This window comes from Oryzias latipes, chromosome 21 (assembly GCF_002234675.1).
Source record: "Oryzias latipes chromosome 21, ASM223467v1".
In the NCBI taxonomy this organism is placed as follows: domain Eukaryota; kingdom Metazoa; phylum Chordata; class Actinopteri; order Beloniformes; family Adrianichthyidae; genus Oryzias; species Oryzias latipes.
In genome coordinates, this window is record NC_019879.2 from 3,706,181 (window position 1) to 3,726,878 (window position 20,698).

At 43.0% G+C, this 20,698-nt stretch overlaps 2 protein-coding genes across 7 annotated transcripts; one reads left to right on the forward strand and one right to left on the reverse strand.

Annotated features, from left to right (window-relative positions):
* Positions 1–798: 798 nt before the first annotated feature.
* On the forward strand, positions 799–7,390 carry gabpa (GA binding protein transcription factor alpha subunit). Of its 5 annotated transcripts, none has more exons than XM_004081415.4 (10): positions 1,162–1,294; positions 3,493–3,588; positions 3,667–3,811; positions 3,905–3,989; positions 4,077–4,301; positions 4,374–4,568; positions 5,160–5,216; positions 5,359–5,481; positions 5,743–5,935; positions 6,743–7,390. In XM_004081415.4, exons 2-10 carry the CDS (start codon positions 3,512–3,514, stop codon positions 6,963–6,965), a joined length of 1,323 nt encoding a protein of 440 aa, XP_004081463.1. In that variant the 5' UTR covers positions 1,162–1,294; positions 3,493–3,511; the 3' UTR covers positions 6,966–7,390. The 5 variants fall into 5 exon arrangements, with proteins under 5 accessions (XP_023806574.1, XP_004081463.1, XP_011487526.1 ...); XM_011489224.3 differs by having other exon boundaries at positions 3,508–3,588; XM_011489223.3 differs by having other exon boundaries at positions 1,180–1,657.
* Positions 7,391–7,487: 97 nt separating this feature from the next.
* On the reverse strand, positions 7,488–20,130 carry LOC101172288 (amyloid-beta A4 protein). Of its 2 annotated transcripts, XM_004081418.4 has the most exons (18): positions 19,888–20,130; positions 16,086–16,253; positions 15,879–16,008; positions 15,693–15,805; positions 15,165–15,355; positions 14,903–15,090; positions 14,612–14,779; positions 13,308–13,441; positions 12,404–12,478; positions 12,140–12,298; positions 11,938–12,066; positions 11,752–11,851; positions 10,860–10,927; positions 10,418–10,556; positions 10,274–10,327; positions 9,304–9,395; positions 8,939–9,085; positions 7,488–8,861 (listed from the first exon to the last, which is right to left on the reverse strand). In XM_004081418.4, exons 1-18 carry the CDS (start codon positions 19,945–19,947, stop codon positions 8,760–8,762), a joined length of 2,217 nt encoding a protein of 738 aa, XP_004081466.1. In that variant the 5' UTR covers positions 19,948–20,130; the 3' UTR covers positions 7,488–8,759. The 2 variants fall into 2 exon arrangements, with proteins under 2 accessions (XP_004081466.1, XP_004081464.1); XM_004081416.4 differs by lacking the exon at positions 14,612–14,779 and having other exon boundaries at positions 8,352–8,861; positions 19,888–20,129.
* Between the last annotated feature and the right edge of the window lie 568 nt (positions 20,131–20,698).

Sequence of the window (20,698 nt, forward strand, 5' to 3'; positions counted from 1 at the left end):
AAAGCGGACTGTTAACTTTCAAAATAAAAGGGTGTCCATGTGCGTTGATAACAGTCTGCAAGCAAGTACTGTACTTTAGATTGGCAACTGCTTGTTGAGTATATTAAATAAGGGAAGGAAGAAACAAACATTTGAATCATCTTACGAAGATTTCACGCGGGGTTTTTTTGTAGTAGTTTCCCTTTCCCCCCCGAAAAAAACCCCATTCACATTAGCAATATTTACAGAAACAGAAAATCTTTAAAGAATAAATAAAAATATGACTGGGTTATTGATGTTACCAAACATTATTTTATGATTTTGCTCACAGACATAAATGCAGCTGCTTGAAAGTGTTTTTGATTGTGGAAGCAGAGAACTTCATAGGCATTGTTTGTTTTCTTATTGGTAGAAACGTGTAGTTATATAGTGAACATTTTCAGGGTTTTTTGTTGTATTTACAGTCCAGTTATCATTGGACATGGACACGCAACCCCATAGAAAATAAAAAGCGTCTTTATTATATTCTGCATAAACGTTTTTGATCTGATAATCAAACTGTTTTTGTTTTGTTTTTTTACCAGAAAGTCCTAGGTGGACTTAAAAAAGGCAATTTTTGTTAAAATAAATACATAAACAAAGTTGATGAGCGTTTGATTTTATAACAAACAATAGCGTGTTATATTCCTAAAAAATAAGTGTATAAGAATTATCTCAGTCCGAAAAGTCAACATAAAGTGCTGTTTAATTAATAAAATATTTTAATATTTTCAAAATAGACAGTAGAAACATCATGTTTTCACGTTTTGGCTTGGTTTATTTTGCTTTAAATGAATAAAATACATATAATATATGATTGTATTCTCAAACTTTTGCAGTGAATTTACATGAACTTCAAAGCAAATAGTTAATAAAAAAAAACTTTATTAAATGAACACAGAGACGACCAAACAGCACAATAATAATATGTGGTTAGCACAAATTACTACCCAGCACGTTTACAACCAGAAACAATTTGCATGCATGTTTAAGAAGCCAAAACTTCACAACTGGCAGGTACTTTGACTCGGTGAGCGTTTTTAGAGCCATGCAGATGTTAAATAAACAAATAGTTCGGCCACAAACGGAACATTTAGCTAAGATACTTTCACATATTTCGAGGCAAGTCCAGCATTAGCAGTTAGTCTCCGCCCCTCTTCTTCGTGAACACTACTAGCTGGAACAAAACTTGGAAGATACGAGTCGTCAGGTTCAACGTTTTAGCTGATACACAAAAGTGAAATTTTGACGTCCTTTAAAGTCTGAACGACAGCAGGTATGGATATTTCTGAGGGACTCTGGGGATTTGCAGGAACACCATCACGTCGGGGCTCCATTAATCGTGGGCTCACTCTTCCCGCTATTTTGTAGCCTAGCTAGCAATGCTAACTGCTCGGCTAGCTGCTGATAATTACTAGTCCGTTTGCTGGGAAGAGGCCGCCCACTTTCCAGCCAGAAACCCCTGTGGTATGGTACTTTACACACATGCGAAGCGGACTCATTCGTCTCGGGAAACGGTTGTACATAATTGGAAAACAAGAGAGAGATGCGCTGTTTTCAGGAGTAATACGCTGCTAGGATAAAAGCTAACTGGAAAAGGCTGCTTCCGACAACCATCGACCCCACGCACACACACGAAGTAGGTGCCCCGTCCTCGAGTGATAAAAGGCTCCTCCGTCGACTTTTCAAATGTATCGGTCGAGCATGAACCGATCATCGGTGACATCGTAACCCATCTCCCGGGCTCTTTCCTGCCAACATTCGCACTGTTGTTGTGCTGTCCGTCGAGATGCCCTCGGAAGTCTTGCATCGCTGTGGAGCTTAGCCAGGATTTCCGGCTCCTTTCCATTTGCCCTATGCTGTTTTGTTTCCGTTTATTCTATTTCCGTTTCAAAAGTTTTCTACGTGTAGAGTTTAAACCGGGCACAAAACAATGGTTTTTTTAGGTAACGACGCACCGCGCTTTTTGGGGCGGGATATTTTCATCGTTGTTCGGCGCGCGGGCTCCGGCGGTTGTGTAATGCACTCCCGTCGCCCCGTAAAAAGCAAATCTGTAGCTAAATTTGTTCAGCGCGTGCGTCCTTTACGACAATAAAACCTGTATGTTGGTGCATAATTAAAAAGTTTTGTGTTTTTTTGCCACGACTAAATGGAACTCGCAGGAAGTTATGGACAGTATTTCGTCAAGCCTGGCCTTTTAAAACGCGCGAGCCTCGCCCTCGAGTTGGCTAACGTTAGCTGACACTGAAGTGTCCCGAACGGCCAATGAGAAATCGAGGCTCAGGGGCCTGACGATGCTTCACCAGGCTCCACCATAGAAATGTAAACATCCCAAGAAGTTATAACTGCTTTAAAAAATCCTCAATTTCAACACCAATGAACACCTACTTAGAACTTGTGATGCACGTTTTAGCTTAGTTGGATTTAGCTTCTATGAAACCATGACATTTTAGTGAGGATGTGATGACAATTGACACTAATAAATGTTGTTTTGTTTTGGATAAAAATAAATATTAAAACCTATAAACCAATTGAAAATTGCGGGGTTTTTTTTCTAAAGTAGGGAAAACGTGTTTTTGTTTCATTTTGTTTAGAAATCAATATTGGTGCCCCTTTGTTATGCTAATGTGTGTGGACACCCACTCTGATATAAATGATGTTCTTGTGGCATTTTTCTGTCGGGGGACATTTATAAGGACAATTGGGCTCAAAATTGCATTTCTTGGTATTTCTTTATTCAAATCATTGTCGATCAAGTGCAGACAAATAAAAAACTGTTGGAACAAGAGCTTCTTTGTGGTGTGGAAAGTACGCTGGGCGGCCCACAAGCTCCCTGGTCCTACTCTACACAAATAGATTCATGGCTTTGTTTTCCTCGTCTGAGCTGACTTCTGGCTCCAAACTACACAGCTGGATGGCTCCAATATCGCTCGCCGTTTTTGTTGCACCAGTAAAGTCAGTTTAGGGGTGTGAGGGGCTGTAAACAGAGAGCTCCCAGTTATGGTTAACGGGAAGAGGGAGTGGGGTTGCTCTGCCTGTGCCTATGGTCTCGCCTACAAGCCAGAGGCAAATTTCTAATGAATTACTGCCCCTCTGGAGAAACTAGAAAACAACACTGGTTTCTTGATTTCCATATAGTCACTTTTTTTTTATAAACCACTCCTTTTCAAATGGCTTCAAAGATGATCCGAGGGGCACCCTGCAGTGGGATTGGTGCACAAAAACCTTGGGCTCCTAGAAAGGCGCCTAACATATAAAATGTATTATTTAAAAGCAGAGTGGATAACAACTTTTTATGGATACAATCCAGCTGTTTTAGGTTATTCTAATTTTATCATGTAAAAGAAAATGTGTCACATTTAATCTTATCCAACTGAAAAAGAAAAACCTTTACAGCTCGACTTTATTTCCAATTGAATAACTGTGTTTTGTTTTTCCTTAGTGTTGACACAAAAATGTCATTTTCTGTTGAAGTTGTGTTTTTTTTAGCAAAATGGCTAAAAGTGAGGCAGAGGAGCTAATAGAGATCGAAATAGACGAACGGGAGAAACAAGCATGTTTGGAGGAAAGGTAAGGGAGGTTAAAATGGCAAATCCTTAACATGAGTCACACCACTGTCCATTATGACACAGTTTTTGTTTTTTTTAGTGTGGAGGAACAAACCATCACTGCATCTGATCTGATTCAACAAGATATTGACATCAATGAGCCAGTTGGAAATTTAAAGAAGCTTTTGGAGCCTCGCATCCAAATCTCACTGGATGCTTTTGACATCTGCTTGCAGGACATTCTGGTAACCGTTCTGCCATAACCCCAAATGACTTTTCTATCTTATTTTATTAATCATGTTGTTGATCTACTGATTTGACTGTTTTTTTTTTTGTAGCTCCATCCAGATCACAGTCTCTTTGATCAGGGCGTGAAGACCGACGGCACAGTGCAGCTCAGTTTGCAGATTATTACAAAGCCAGGTACAGATTACATCTGAAATTATACTAAAATCTGTGAGAACCTCAACCAGCAAGTTTTAACGCCGATGCCAAAAACCCTTCACCTAGGAGAGGAGAAGCTGAACATCTTGGAAATCGTGAAGCCTGTGGAAACGGTGGAGGTGGTGATCGACCCAGATGCAGCAGGAGAGGAAGGGACGATGGTGGAGGAGGGTCAGCTCATCGCCGTCGACAGGTCCTCCCTGTCGGACGAGACATCCGAGCAGGTCACACGCTGGGCTGCAGCACTGGAGGGCTACCGCAAGGAGCAGGTCCGCCTCGGCATACCATACGGTGAGACTTTCATTTTACACAGCTCCACCTATGTTTGTCCGCGTTTACCGACTCTGTGGTGTTTTCTCTCAGACCCCGTGCTGTGGACAGCAGATCAGGTGATCCACTGGGCTGTGTGGGTAATGAAGGAGTTTAACATCGATGAGATGGAAATCGGCAGCATTCACATTCCGGGACAAGATCTCTGCAGTTTCAGCCAAGAAGAGTTCCTCCAGAAAGTACCAAACGGAGAGATTCTGTGGAGCCACCTGGAGCTCCTGCGCAAATGTAAGTCGCTGATAAATGAATCCTCTACGCACATAGAACGTGTACAGAAAAATACCACGGAGATTATTAATCTCAAACATTCATTAGCGTCTGATATTTCTGGAGCTCTGGGGTTCTGATCCAAGAGCCACAATGAACAAGGAAATCATTTAATATAAATAATCTAGCATTTTTTTAAGGAAAAATGAAGAGCTTTGTAGTTACCTTAAAACTCAGAAGCAACTTGTGTTTGTTGGTTCACTGTCTTTGGAAATGGAAACATTCTTAAAGAGTTTTTCTGAGAAAAGTTTTATTCTGAAGGGCAGAATAGTTCCTTTAACAAATATGAGACAAAGAGAAGTGCAGAACAAGATGCAAAGCATGTTTTAGTGTTTTAAATGATGACATTGGTCATTTCGGGTGAATTACAAGCAGTTTCTACTCTAAACTGCCTATATTCTGTTGATGAATTTAAAAGTGCCAAATAAGCTTTTCACAGTAGGCCTCCAGCGTCTGTCATGCGATAGAAATGAAACAAATGTTTCGTCTAGAAGTTTGCATAAATATCTGATCTCCTGTGTTTATGATTCTTTTTTTATTTTATTTATTTAGACGTGTTGGCCAGTCAAGACCAGTCTGGAGCTGATGCCACTGTGACCATTGATCAACGTAAGTATTACTAGGAGTCAAATTATTCAAACGCTTTTGAAGGAAACCATGATATAGATCTTTTTTGAAACCACCAAAGTATTAAAAAAAAAGTGGCACCAGAAAGCTGGAGTTGCCCTGACCAGAAAAATCCTGTCTTTAGCTGTACAGATAATCCCCGCTCAAGTGAGCACCCCCACCGCAATAAAGGTCCTGAAGCAGAACCGCGGCCCCAGAGCGCCACGCATTTCAGGGGAAGAACGCAGTTCCCCTGGCAACCGCACAGGTAAGACAGTTTACACACACTCAGGATGCTCACATGCTTTTGTGTAGGGAGGATCCAGACGTGAGGATGATAGAATGGAGATAAAGGAAATGTTGGATTATTGCTGTTGTGGTAAAGGTCAAAGATTGTATACATACTTTTCTGTTTCCTAAAGAGTTTTTGTCATTAAATGGGATAAATCAGCACTATAACATAGAATCCTCTTCTAACTTTTTATAGAAATTTCCAGCTCTGTTTGATTTGTAATTGCACTTTGCACAGGCAACAACGGTCAGATCCAGCTGTGGCAGTTCCTCCTGGAGCTGCTGACGGACAAAGACGCCAGAGACTGCATCTCCTGGGTCGGGGAGGAGGGCGAGTTCAAGCTCAACCAGCCTGAGCTCGTAGCTCAGAAATGGGGGCAGCGCAAGAACAAGCCCACCATGAACTACGAGAAGCTCAGCCGGGCCCTCAGGTTGGTTTCCGTTCTCCTGAATGGCGCTTACGTCTGGTTTCAATGTAAAGTCAACGACCAAACGCGACCGGAGGTCCTGCGGCATGGCGGTCTTGTAGCAGCGTGTTTGGGGAAAACACAACCGTGTCTGATAACAGAAGAACCTAAGAAGTCAGCGTCAGACCTTCTTAAAGTGTACCAACAAAGAAGATGCTTTTGTTTTCTGAAATTAGGTCAAAAATGAAAAAATCCTCTCCATAAGCGACTCGTGAAAGTGTTTGCACATCTGAGGGTAAGGCGTCCAAATCCCCTCACTGCTCCCTAACTCCTAAAAGATACAGTGTCCTGGATTTGAATGGAATTCGGACGCATGATCACTACTTATTTAGTCTAAACTGCACATGTGCCGATGTAAAAACCTACAAAACAGAAACATTTTATGAATCCACTGTGTTCTGACGCTGAATTTATTTAAAAAAAAACAACAACTTTTTCCTCACCTGAAAAACTGCTAAAGCGCAATGCATTGTGGTCTATATTTGCCAATCTAGGAAGCCTTGAAGCACACTAGTTTTTCCAGGAAATATCCCAAATTTCCAGTTAGGGAAAAGGGACATAATCATGGTGTTTGACCAGGAAGGTGGCAACTGCTGTTGAAGCTGTGATTGGCTGGACACACCTGGCCCAGGTAGTGGGAAGGGTTTGGAAAGGAGGTCCTTAAGGTTTGGAGTTTCCCACTTCTGCATTAAATCAACCTTATTTCAATGTCAAAGTAGGTCAACTGTCAAACATTTTGACCGTCATCCACCTTTATTTAATTTTTTAAAGGTATTACTACGACGGAGACATGATCTGCAAGGTCCAGGGCAAGCGATTCGTCTACAAGTTTGTGTGCGACTTACGGACTCTGATCGGCTACAGCGCGGCCGAGCTCAACAACCTGGTGACGGAGTGCGAGCAGAAGAAAGTGGCGCGCCTGCAGATGCACGGCATCGGGCAGCCCATCACCACGGTGACCCTGGCCACAGCGACGCTGGACAAGGACAGCTGAGAAGAGGTTCCAGACGCTGCTCCACAGCTCCCTCCACCCAAACGTGTCGGTCTGGACACAAAAACTGCACGGCTGACTCCCCGCTCGCCAAGGGGAACAGTTTATTCTTTTTAGAACCATCTTTGTAGTTTCCAGTCAGCTGAAAACTCGGACTGGGGTTTTTTCAGCTTGTCTGTAAATCTACCCAGAAGGCCGTTGGGCGCGTGGTGTGCCGACGTGACTGAAACAGTTTCTATTGTAGAACAGAAAGAAGACTTTTCACTGTACATACTGATAATCTGTGTTTTTCATAGCCACAGGGGCTCGTGTATTTTCATATTTTCCCATTTCTAGAGAATTCCTTTTTGTATTTTATTCCCCAAATCTCCCCTTTTTCTGCCCGCCCCAGGAGGGGGAAATAAATCGATTCACTTTGTTTTTCTAAACCGCTTTTGTTTATATGAGATTCATGCTTTACCTTCAAAACTGTTATTCATGTATGTAGGAAGCTTTTTGTTTTGTTCATAGACTACACACACAGAATGGAGAAGAAAAACATCTTTAATCACCGGGCTCCACAGAGCGAGTGATCGTCGATACAAACGGTTCAACATTCACCTGATCGGGAGCTTTAGTGGGGGTCGACACATGGTGAGGCGATATGTGTTGTATTTTTTTGGGGACTCTGAGAGACGCGCGTCACATTCAGATTTTTCCCACAGAGGTGAAGGTGTCCTGGTGGCGGTGAGCGGTACTACACACTCACAGGCAAAGAAAACACCAGACGGAAGCGCGGCACATGTACACGCATGTAGAAAAATAGAATATGGGGAGGAATGTTTGTTAGAAACCATCGCAAGTTTTTTTTTTTTTTTTTTTTTTCAGAATAAGTGAGGAACAAAGTGTTGAAAAGTGTACAATCAAGCGTAGACTCTGGAATGCTTTCCCAAAAAACCTGCAGAATTATCACACAAATGCTTGTTGGAAAAAAAAAAAAGTGCAGTACGGTCATAAAATTAATATTTGGTGGCAACCGTCACAAACCTAGTGCATAGAAAAGCAAAACGACTCATTTGGGATCCGGCGGCGCGAGCCTCGTGTTTTACAGAGCGGCGTCCATGCAGCCAACACAACGGCGAGGCGCGGCGAGCATCGGGGCTAAAGCGAGTCCGTGTGACGACAAAGCGGAGCGGCACTTCTCCAGATCACAACATCACAAAGAAGACGCACAAAAAGATATATACACAAATCCTGCTAAAATGATCAGAGGAGCGTCTGACGACCCCCTCCCCCCACCAACAATGTTTCCATGCACTGCATACTTACAGCTAATATATATTACACATTCACAACAAATCATAAATAAGTTCTGCTTTTATATACCATGATTTTGCTTGTTTTCTTTGTTTTGTTTTTCACTTCATTTCCTATTTTCGTATAGAAAATGTAAATCATGCAGCATGGAGAGGCTTGAGCGCAGGTGACGTGTGGCCGATGAGGGGGGGGCGGGGTCATAAATAAAATGTCCAGTGCTGACGGAACAGAACGGTTCGGTCCAGACGGTTCATCCTCTTTACCGTCCATGGCAACGGCACCGTTCCATGCTGGGTTCCTGCACTGAAAGCGGCTCAATGTTTTCCTTTTCTGGTGAAAGACACCGATCGGCGGTTTCAGAAGTCCTCACCCGGCCCTCCTGCTCCCCGCGGGGTACCAGGAGCTGTGCAGGGCGGGTGGGGGGCGACAATGGAATGGATGGGGGTGTAACAGGGTATTGGCTGGGGCGTTGGCCACAGAGAAGTGGCGGCGAGGCCTTCTTTAGTTCTGCATCTGCTCGAAGAACTTGTAGGTGGGGTTCTCGTAGCCGTTCTGCTGCATACGGGCCAGATGGCGTTCCTCGGGGGTCACGGCGGCATCCACCTTTAAACGCACGACAAGACCGGGTCACATGATCGGGGCTCGTGGTGCAAATAAAGAAAAAAGGTTTACCGTTTTACCTCAATCACCCCGTGGTGGATGGACGTGTACTGCTTCTTCCTGAGCATAACCAAAGTGATGACGATGATGGTCGCTATGACAACGCCTCCAACCATGAGCCCGATAATAGCACCCTTATTGGACCCGACGTCCTCAGAGAGCAGAACCTAAGAGGAAACAGAACTTCCAGTCAAGAAGTGGCTCTCCTCCCTCTATAAAAAAAGAAAATCTATTCTTTAAACTATAATAAGTAAATTAAAAGAAAAAAAAAGGTGTTTATACAAATACCAGAAGGTGCATAACCCCCTACTGTAATAGGAAAATCGGTCCTTCAGCTCTCATCTGTTTGCTCAGTTGTTGGACAGAAACTAAATAAAAAACCAACCCGTTTCTCGTGGTAAACTTCAAAGCTGGCACTCTGCCTGTCTCCCGTCTCCATTCGGACATTTGCCATCTCCTCTGGCTTCAGGGCCGAAACTGAAAGCAAAGAACCAAACGTTTCTTATTTTTATCAAAGTAGATTTGACCACAAATGTCATCAAACATCAGTAAACAGACTAAGTTCATCTTTACACTGAGGAGGTACAGGGCTCTGTTGTCGGGGTTCACCTCTCACCGTCTGGCTGTTTTCAGTACGATTTTACTTTTTTTTAACCGCAATCTGTGTCCTGATTGGCTGTTGACTATTGTCAATCAGTCTCTGTTTCGTGTCTCTTGTACCAAATGCGTTCAGTTTGCCAAACTTACATAAATCAGAGCTTTGGTTTCATTCCCATCGTGGGATGAATGAAGGTTTATCCATCTATTCTATAGCACTGCATGTTCCCACCTCTATAAAGGAATTTAGGATTAAAACTGCCTTACTGAGTATTTCTTTATTCAAATGGTGAATAAAGATTAAAACCCTCAGTATTTGTGATGCAGCAACTGAAATGGGGCGACATAAATGTTTTCATGCGTTGTGTCTCCTCTCGCTTTTTTCCTATCTTTGATTTTGCTCACATAAGTTTCAGTTTGGTGTGACGTATCTGCCATCATTTGTTTAGCAAACGCAAAAATATGTTTTGACAGCAAAAGAAATAACAAATTTGAAAGTGAATATTTCATTTGCAACGCGTTGGCATAAATATTACCCCATAGCATCTGGCTCTAAACTGAATGGATCCAATACTGTTTGTTGTTTCTATTGCACCAGGAATGTTGGGTTGGGGTTGTGAGGGGCTGTAAGGTAGCGGGAAAGCGTGTGAACATTGTTGGATACCAGCGGAGGGAACTTTATGTGTTTGAGCAAAGATTGCAGAGATATAAAGAAATGGTTGCTGAGTGAGAATTTAGAAAACGGTGGTGAAACCCACCGGGTCGTGTTGGGAGTCCTCTGTCTGGGTTGGGTCGAGCATCCACCGGCTCCACTAGAAAGTAAAAGCAGGCAGGTTTAGGACTTCACATGAAAGCTGGACTGTAAGTGAACATGTGTGTGTTGATGGCATTGGATTGGTCACCGTGGTTTTCTGTATTGGGCTGGTTGAAGCTCTCCGGGTGAATGAAGCCCAGTCGGTCCAGACCTGGATCCATGGGAGCAGAGCTGAAGGCCTGATCCGGCATCAGGGCGTCGTTACCGTAGCTGATCCTGCCGTCCACCTGCAGAGGGCAGCAGGTATCAGGGAGGGAGGCTCTTCTGTCAGGACTAAACGACTTTTCATCAAGTCCTTAGACAAGCATAAACAGACGGTGTGTGTGTGTGTGTGTGTGGGATTCTGTCGCCCTGCTGAAGACTTGGGGACCTGTTCAGGGTTTGCCCTGCCTTTGTCCAAAAGTTGCTGGGATAGGCTCCAGCAACCCTGGATCCCAAAAGGGATTATTTATGGACGTATGGACGGACTTGTCCGTGCACACGTATGGTATTGGGTGTATTCATGTGCTGCATGGATGAGCTGGACTCACCCGCTTGTCAGTCTGCAGGGAAGACACCTGCTGGGACTGCTCCGACAGGACTCTCTGCACAATAATTGCTAAAAAACAAACAGAAAGTTAGGGGGAATGGGGGGGGGGGGGTTTCCTGTTGTCCAACAGCGCCACCAACTGTCATAAAAACTATTCAGCACCACAAGCTGATGCCGCTTTATTTAAGCCTTTCTGCAAACATTTCCAGATGATATTCTGTGGGATTATCATTGACTGTAGATGAGAACTGGACTGAGGGGACCAACCGGGGACCCCCCCCCTCGGTTTCTCCAGATAGGAAGCTGGATCCAACAAGCCAAAATCCCAAATGCCTCTATTGAGAAATAAACAGCTATTGTTCAGTCATTCTGAAAATCCCTCTAATAGACTTGGACCAATCACGGCTTACGGACGACATCCGACTCCTACATGACATCTGCAGCTCTCCGCTCCCCCAGGGGATGGGTCAAATTTCACACACCGAGGAGTGTAACAGATAGTGTGATTTAATGTAATGGCCACGCCCAGATTACAGAAAAATGCTGACTGAATCGATTTCCTTTCACTGCAACAAAACCAAGTCCTTTTCTATGGATGACATCACACTCGCTCAGTCCAGTTCCCATTAACTTCAGTCTAACCACCAGAATGAAACTAATTCCAGCAGCAAAGTTGACAGATATGACAGAGTACAGACATGTTTAGTGCCTTTAATCTTGTTTTTCTGCCCAGTTCCTCATTAAAAAAGATGCTAGTCCAATAAAACCAGATCTACACGTCCTTGTAATCATTTATTTATTTAAATTAAGAGTGGGATCTTCACAGACTTTGGCAGAGACGGGATCAGCCGTCTGCTCAGAGGCATTCCTGTCAGAAGAACAGTGAGACTTACCGACTTGGTTCTGGATCTCATTTGCCACTCGGGGAACTTTGAAGAGCAAACCCAGAGACTGGTTCATCCTCTCCTCGATCGCGCGAAGGTGGGTCAAGACCTGAGGGTCAAAGTGTCTCCATTCACCAAAGATCTCCAATGCTTCATTTGAGGAGCATCACCATGACTTTGAGGCTCCTCCCCCACCTGAGGTCGGATCTGCGCCGCCTTCTTGGGGTCGACGCTGTGTACGTGTTCGTAGTGTTTGAGCGTGTGCTGCCTGTCCTTCTGCTCGGCGCGGACGTACTTCTTCAGCAGGTTCAGCACCTGGTTGGGCTGTGGGTGACAGCGCCGGAATCAACACGGGACCACGAAGGCGTCGTCTGCCGGTGCGTGTGGCCGTACGTACCCGTGGGGGGTTGGCCTGCAGAGCATTGAGGTAATTTTCCAGAGCCAGGCGGCGGCGGCTGTTGATCAGCGCCTCCACCCGTGCGATGTGGGTCTCCACCAGCTGCTGTCTCTCGTCGGCAGCCTCTTGCTCCAAGGCCTCCACCTTCTCCTGGAAGTGCTGCAGCCGGGGGTAATTAGAGAAGAACAAAAAACACACATCTGCTTTCAAAACGACTCAGAGCACATCCAACAAGGACTTAGATCCGCTCCAGCTCTTCTCTACCTGGATGAGGGCTTTCTTTTCTGCACGAGGGAGGCTCTTAGCCTGCCTCTCAGCCTCCTCCCACTCCCTCATCACCTGTAGAAGAAACGGAGGCTTTACATGGAAGAGTCACAAAACATTTCAAGCTTTTAAACTTTCTCACAAAACATTGGAATGAATCCTAAAATTGGGATTAAATTTGATGAGGTTAAATCAGAATATTAAAATAAATTGAAAAAAAATTCATTTTGAATTTTCTAAAATATCACCCCAGAAAATTCTGACTTTAGTTTTAAATGATAAAAGTTTATATTAACTTTAAATTTCAGACAATTTTTGTTTTTAAAGGACAACTTTAAAGAAAATTTGAATTATTTGAATAAACAATTCTGAGAATAAAGTTCAAATTCAGTAAAAAAGAATAATTTGGGGTTTTAAGGAATTCCTACTAAAGCTAAAAGCGGAGCACTAACACACCTGTGATATATAATCCCACACCTGGGCACTATGTAGTGCCCTGGATGTATAAATTGATATATGGGGTTTTTGTGACGTTCATTAATGAGTCCACTGTCCTCTGAAGATAAAAACGTTGATGGTTTATTAAAAAAATAAATCTAAATACTTTTGCCAAAATTGTTCCGACGCAATGCATTGTGGTCTATATTCATCAACCTAGTGAGCATCGATGGACACTGGTTTTTCACAGAGACTTCTGGGAAGTAGTGAAGTAGTGAAGGAATTCAGACATAGAGCATGAATTTAGTTAATGATCACTATATTTAATTAAGCAAATGTGACTTAAATGTGTCTTTGCTTTTTGTCTGTTTTTTTAATCATTTCTGTATTGACTTTGATCAATCTGTGTGAATTCTTTATCGTTTTGACAACAATGCTTGAAATCAATCCATCCATCCAAACCCACCACAGACATCTTCTCTCTGTGTTTGGCCTCCAGCTGTTCCTTTGCCTTCTGGAAGTTGGCGTGTTCGTTGTCGTCCCCGGGCGCTTCCAGGTATCGATCCACGGCGTCGGGAGGACTGGGCGCCACCGTGGGCACTGCGAGGAAACAAAAGCAACATTTATACACATATATATATATATATATATTTTTTTTTTTTTACAAATAGAATGATAATGTAAGGAGCACGGGAACAGAGGCCACATCAACACACTGTACTAAAAAAATGCCATAGTTAATCACACATAGGAGGTCAGGGTTATTTTTCTGCGGGACTCAGAGTTAAGAAGATGTGCAGATTGTAACACTGAGACTAAAACGAAGCAGCAAATCAGGGTTTCAATAGTTCAGAGTTTCAGTTAACTAATTCGGCTGCTTTGGACTTTTTTGGTGCGTAACAAAATGAAGAGACACAAAAGCTCCCAGCAGAACACGACAAAACACAACATGCAAAGACACAAATACAATTCTATGTGTGGCGAGGTGTTGATTCATCTCCATGCTGGAAGAAGAGGTGGTTAGTCCCAAAGACTAAACAGAAGTGGAGTAAACCGAAAAGGATCAACTCAACAGCGTTACCTTAAAGCTCAAATATTCAAAATAACTTTATTAACAGTAGCAAGAATGCTACTGTTGACACGTGATCTGAATAGTGCTCCATCAGTGATGGAAGGAAGACTATTGATTCAGGAAACTGTCAGCGGATTTCTTCAGGAAAAAAAGGATTTTATACCCCATGCTTTTTCCATTGCTCTTGTGAGAAACTAACATACTTTTAATGGACCATTTCTAGCTAAGATGCTAAAAAAGTAATGTGTTTAATTTATTAGGAGCTTACATTGGGGTGAGTGTGTTCACTTCAGATGAATGGATTCAAAAACTAGAAAAATGAAACCTAGAAGGACCAGATTAGGAAACGTTATCAAAACATGTTTTACTCTAGTTTTAGTGCTACTCTAATAACATGGCCTTTGATTGGCCTAGACAGAATTATAAAACAAGTTACTGTTATTGTTCCATTTTTTAGCAGAAAACGTTCAAACGTGGATTAAAATCCATTTCTTCATGTGTCTCCTAAGGTGATAAAATAAAATATGAGAAAACATGCAAGTCAATCCAGGCATCAGAGATCCAAGAGGTTAGAAGCCCACCGGACCCCGAGAAGGAGGAGTTATGAGACAGCGACGGGATCTTCGTGGGCCTGAGGACAGGAGTCAGGCCGGTGACGGCGGGCCCTTCGGGGCTCGGCTCTGCTCGCCGGGACTTACACGAGCTGCTGCAGACAGCGAGGCAGTACTCCTCTGTCTCAAAGTTATTCCTGTTGCCGCCGCAGCCCCCGAATAAGAAGGGAGCGCAGCGGCCGCTCTCGGGCTCGAAGTACCAGCGCTCCAGCATGCCGTGGCAGGGGCCCGACTCAGCGCGAGCCCAGCAAACGGCTGAGGTGCAAACGGAAACCCAGCATCACAGAAGGCAACGCCAAAAATCAAAACTTGAAAAGGAATCAGATTTTGCTGGAAAACGGACAAAAGAGGCGACACGCATTCCTGCCGTCTGGTTACCTCGCACGACTTCTTCCACAGATTCAGTGGTGGTGGTAGTGGTGGTTGTCATGGCAATGATGGCACTGCGCTCCTTGCTGTCGCGATCGTCTATCAAGTCTTCGTCCTCGTGGTTTTCCTCCTCCTCCTCGGAGGCGTCCTCCACGTCCTCGGCGGTGGCGGGTTCCGTGGCGGCTGGACGCGTCATGCTGGGGGGACAGAGCGGCTGAGTCGCTGTCGCTCCACACGGGCGCCTGCACCCCGTCCACGAACACCCCGGTACCTGTCGTCGGAGTATTCGGTCTCAGCTCCGCCCCACCACACATCAGACTCCACCCCTTCTCTCTCCGCGCTGTCCATCTCACGCTCCCCCTCCACTGGGCAGCACACAAACTCCACCCCTCGGAAACGATCGACATTGCACGGCAACAGCATCCCGTAGTCATGGAGATTCATAGAACGGTCTCCACAGGACTAAAGTGGACAACATAAAACAAAACTTTTTTTAATATCACTTAAAAAAGCCCTTTAATAACCTTATTAACAACATCATAAACATTGAATCATTTAAGATAAAAGAACTTCAAAGAACATCAAAGACACAGCCATGACTGCTTTTATTTTGAAATTCAATGGTTTTCTGATATACATTTCCAGAGGGACTCGATAAAAAGGAATGTGTTTCAGAGAAAAGCAGCAAAGTGCACGGCGAACTGTGCCCTCAGGTGTGGGGAGGAAAAATGCTGAGTCATTCACAGAGAACTCTGTGGAAAAATCCACCAATGAGGGACGAAGACGCCGCTTTTCTCACCTCTTTGGCCACAGTGTGCCAGTGCAGGTGGCTCTCACACTGATCCATGCGCTCCTGGTGCAGAAACTTGCACTTGTCGGGAACGAGAAGGGCATCGCTAACAAACTCTCCAACTGCAAGACAGTTTTTCTTTAACATTCGTTTCAATTCCACCACCAAATCCTCCTGCAAGAGACTTCTTCTTACCCAAACAGCGGTATGGCACCACAATGTGTGGGTGGCTGCGACACTGCTTACGGCCTTTCTTGCACCAATTAGTAATGCTGACCGGCTGGTTGGCCTCCACAACATTTGTGATCTGAAGCTCTGGATAGACCTGCAGAAGAAAACCAACCAAAAACTGGAATTTCCTTCCTCTCCATTACGCCTGGATGCTGTTGTTTCTACACGTACCTCCTGGCAGTAGCGCAGAAGGCCCTCCTTGGTGTCGATGCAGCTCTTGGTGCCGGACGGGTCCGCCTCCCACTTGCCGCTCTGCACGTTGATGTGCATGTTGAGCTTCCCACAGAACATGGCAACCTGGGGTTCAGTTAGCAAGCCAACGGAGTCATCCACAGGTACCTAGAAGAATAAGAGAGGAGAAAAAACAACAACATCAAGACATTTTGTAACAAAACCTTTAAACATAATTCAGTTATTAAGCTATCGTCAGAGGTAAGAGCTCTGTCTCCCCCACTGGTCACCGGCGGGAGTCGTCTCCAGAGTTCTAGCCATACTACAACTCCCAGCAACCCCCAGCGCACTCTTCCTGGCTTCCGCACACCTGACTCATTCATTCATGAATCAACAGGATACTTAAGTTAAGTGTCTGTGTGAAGTATTGTTCGTGGCACTCTGCCTTCCTTACTGAGCGTTGGATTAGGACGTGATTTTCTGTCTCTTCTGTCTCTCGCTTGGATCCTAACTACCCCGTCTCTCCTCTGATGATGTGATGCCTGTTATCGAATCCTGCCTGTCTGACCCCGATCATCTTTGTGGACTTTTAGCTGTGCTAATAAACCTGCTGCATTTGGATCCAGCCATCTGCCTGTTCTTGTGACAGCTATATACTTAAAATATATTAAATGAAATTATACCATGGTCCGGGTGAATACTCGATTCTGATTGGCTGCTGGGTGTGCATTAAAATGTGATAAACCACAGTGATAACCGCACGAGGAAAAAAGAAGTTCCGGTCACCTAGCTTAAATGTTTTGTATCACTGCGCCGGCTTCTTAAAAACAACCTTTTGCTTCATCATTTGGACAAAAACAAGCGGTAAGAGGTGAACTTTCTCTATGAACTGATGCTTTATTCAACCCATCAGAAAGATCAGCATATATATATCGCCGAATCTTGACTGCAGCGGTGGTGCGGTGCGACGCGGAATATTTGTTACATGGTGTGGCGCGACAAATAGTCCGCTTTTTGTGAGAAAACCGATCCAAATCGGGAAAAAAACAAGAAATTAGGACTAAAAACTGGTTAATATGTATTGCTTTTGTAAGTGACCTGGTATAAGCGGGTTAATGGCCTTCGAAGTGTGCATTGTTTCTTTTTAATGCATAAGGTTTAGGCTTCCACGCCGTGCATTAAAAAGTAATAATGCACACTTCGTCTGCCATTAACCCTTACCTAAATAACATTTTCCTTTAGCTGTAACTGAGTTAAATTTACATTATTTCCTCTTAGAGCCAACATAAGAATAAAAGCCTTGAAGTTGAAAATAAAGCTTTGGTTAGTATATATTAAGTTCTATTAGAGAAAATGTCTAAACTAAACCTGTAAAATTCAACATTTCAAACTGAACAGACTATAAAAAAATTAATCCCAGATCAAACCTTTTCTCTCTAAGCATTTGAGCCTGAAGTCTTTAGTTTGGCTTTTAGGTTGTCAAGAAGACAAAAGGCCCAAATGCTTCTAACTGAAAACACTTGATCCGTTGTTTTAGGATTTCTACAAAAGAGACAATGACAGCTGCCTGCAGGGATCCTTCTTTGAAATGAATTTCACCTGCTGCATGTACTTAACAACACTGATCAGGTTATGTTGTGTCTTTACAAATGTTTAAGAGACTGACGTGGCTGCAGGCGTCAGCATGACCATACATGTTCCAATACGACTATTAGATATGAGTGTTTAGCTGGTATTGTGCAAAGCGTATTCTTTTATTACTAATATTATTCCAAATGTAAAATACATTTATTAAATAAACAAAAAACTGTTATGCATTACTGATCACTCTTCACCTTTTGGTTACATTAAGTGAAAAAACATCTAAACCAAACACACACATATATATATATATATATATATATATATATATATATATATATATATATATATATATATATATATATATATATATATATATATAGGCGTGCTGAATAAGCTAACTCTTATGCCACAGTGCACATTCCAACCTGTCAGACCTGCTTTTACATGACAAAAAAAAAGACAATGTCCAGGAGAGGTAGTGGCTGTCAACAATGCACAAACTCCCCGTATTCGAGCACAAAAGCCATGAAAATCAAGGCACTTCATCAATTTATGAAATTCTATATGTCTATATGACTATAAGCAAACACACGTTGCTGAACTGAATTATTTTATGAAGGAAAGAAGATACAAAGAGGAAGCCAAATGGATGCTACAATTATCAGTTTAAAACCAAATTGTAATTAACCAATGAAAATGTCAAAAAGGATCTATTGTTTTATTACACGGCATTGTTTCTTCATTATTAGTATAATAAAAAAAGAAGATTTTTCACATTTTTCAAAAACAGCAAAAGAACAAACAAAGCAGGTGTAGGATATAAAACTTGTCACTGTCAGTCTTGAAGAAAAGGAATAAAGAAGGAGAAAAAGAAATAAAATCTGTGTTTCATTTTTTAAACATATTTTTTGTATAACTATATTAGTAAAACTTTGTTTGGCAGAAGCATCGTTATTCCAGTTAATATTGGGGATAAACTGTCTCCAATTAGAGTGAACAGAAGAAACAGGGACTGTTTTTCTTGAAACAGGGAAGAGATGCAATGCCCTTTTATTTTTTATTTATATTTTTACAGATTTTACCCACTGTAGTGTCAGCCCAATTTAACATTTTCCACAAAGTTCTGAAAAAAGTAGTACAATACAGCGAGACTGAATTTTGCCATGTTGTTTTGTTAATAAAAAACTCTTGTTAATAAGTTTTTACTCATTTTGTTAAAATGTTGTTTTGCAGACCCTGGATGTGTAACATCATATTTTAGCTGTTTTTTTGCTGCAGTGCAGGGCAAGTGCTATTTCGCTGTAACACTGGGAATACCGGAGCGGTTTGGGGGGCCTTGAACGCATCATCACATACATTTAGTACGTATGAGGTCTTCAGGGTCGAAGCGAATCCTTGGATCAACGTAGCATCTTTGGTCTACCTACAGACGCCATCTTGCTGCGCTAAGCTAGTCCTGCATATTTGATTATTTTCCCACTCTGTTTTGTTGCTTCCCTAGTCTACAGTCGGCTTATATTCCTGATTTGTGATTAAACAATAATTTTTCCAGCATAATTTAAACCAAAATGGCCTTTGTTAAGAGCGTTAGAAAAATAAATAAACAAGGCAGTTAGCTAGACAGACGACCCGTAAAAAATGTTCTCGAAATCCCTCCGCCGGTGCAGGCTAAAGCTAACTGCGCTAGCTAGCTAGAAAAGCTAAGCGTGAAATGAAAAATAATAGTTGTGTGTGGACATCCCAGAACGAAATGAATAAACTAATAAACAACCGGAAAGATCAACAAAACGTCAAAAAACAGAACGACATGGCTGAGGCGAGCTGTCAATCACTGACACCTAACGGCAGGCCCGTAGAATTACCAACGAACTGGTTTGTTATTTAACATATGCAGTAAATCCTTATACCTATGTCATGACTCTAACCAAAGCAATCCTCTCCGGGCAAGGAGCCCGATTTAAAGTCCCGTGGTTAATTGGCAGATTTATTTGTCCATGTTACATCATGGGGCTTCAGACCGTTATCGTGTTAAATCTCTGACGGCAGCAGTGTTCATTTATTATTTCCCCACAAATTATTGTGAAAATCATGCGGTGTCTGCGTTTTGGAGACACCTGGGGGTTAATGCGTGTGTCCCCGGTGTCGACAGGCCCGACGGAAGCCGGGGGATGTCCCGGCAACGCGCCGCCACGCGCCGCGCTTTCTCTGCGGTACTCACCTCGGATGAAAGCGTCAAGGTCGCCGCGAGCAGCAGCACAAACGCCGCGTTCTCCCCCATCCCGTCCTCCTGCTATCCCGCACCACCGTTAGGTACGCGGTTCGGTGGTTTTCCAACACGAAACTGACGAGGAACGGATCTCCCCCCCCTGAAAAAAGGACGTATTTATGCGTCGCCACAACGTCGCCCGATGATCCCTCTGTTTCTCCCAGCGGTGACGGCGAGGCTGGACGAAGTGTTGGGATTTAGGGGAGGGGCGGGGGAGCGGCTGGCCATCTCCATGGAAACCTGTTTCATTCCTTTCATTTTTTTTATTTTGTGACAGTTTTCAAAATAGAAAGCCACAAACCAAAATGAATTATACTCTAATATCTTCAAATACTTTCCTCAAACCAATGAAAGTATAAAAAAGTTAGTATCCTGTAACAAAGTAATCAACCCAACTAACAAAATAAAATGAAATAAAAAGAGAAATAGCTAATTAAATTTTATTTCAACAATTCACCTCTTACCAAAAAATAAAATATTATAGAATATTTTCTCATTAATTTTTGAATTGAAAAAAGAAACGTTATTTAAAATATTACCAGATGTTAGATAATTTCTTTAAAAAATAATATATATGTCATCAAAAATCTAATTTGAAATATGTATTAATATATTTGAGTTGTTGTTTTTCCCTCTCTCCGCTTAATTGTTTCCTGAAGGTGGCTCCAATCCGTCCTCCCATTTCCCTCGTGCGCCGTCACTTCTCTGCAGACTGACAGGAGCAGCAGCCGCAGACTGCGTGTGATGACAGAATAAACTGTGT

Coding starts and splice junctions, on each gene's coding strand:
- gabpa (XM_023950806.1), top strand. CDS start 3,512: ATGGCTAAAAGTGAGGCAGAGGAGCTAATAGAGATCGAAATAGACGAA. Junction 3,990..4,076: donor GCAGATTATTACAAAGCCAG/GTACAGATTACA, acceptor CCCTTCACCTAG/GAGAGGAGAAGCTGAACATC. Junction 5,217..5,358: donor CACTGTGACCATTGATCAAC/GTAAGTATTACT, acceptor TCCTGTCTTTAG/CTGTACAGATAATCCCCGCT.
- LOC101172288 (XM_004081418.4), bottom strand. CDS start 19,947: ATGGGGGAGAACGCGGCGTTTGTGCTGCTGCTCGCGGCGACCTTGACG. Junction 15,091..15,164: donor ACCGAATACTCCGACGACAG/GTACCGGGGTGT, acceptor CTGTCCCCCCAG/CATGACGCGTCCAGCCGCCA. Junction 11,852..11,937: donor CGGCGCAGATCCGACCTCAG/GTGGGGGAGGAG, acceptor TTTGACCCTCAG/GTCTTGACCCACCTTCGCGC.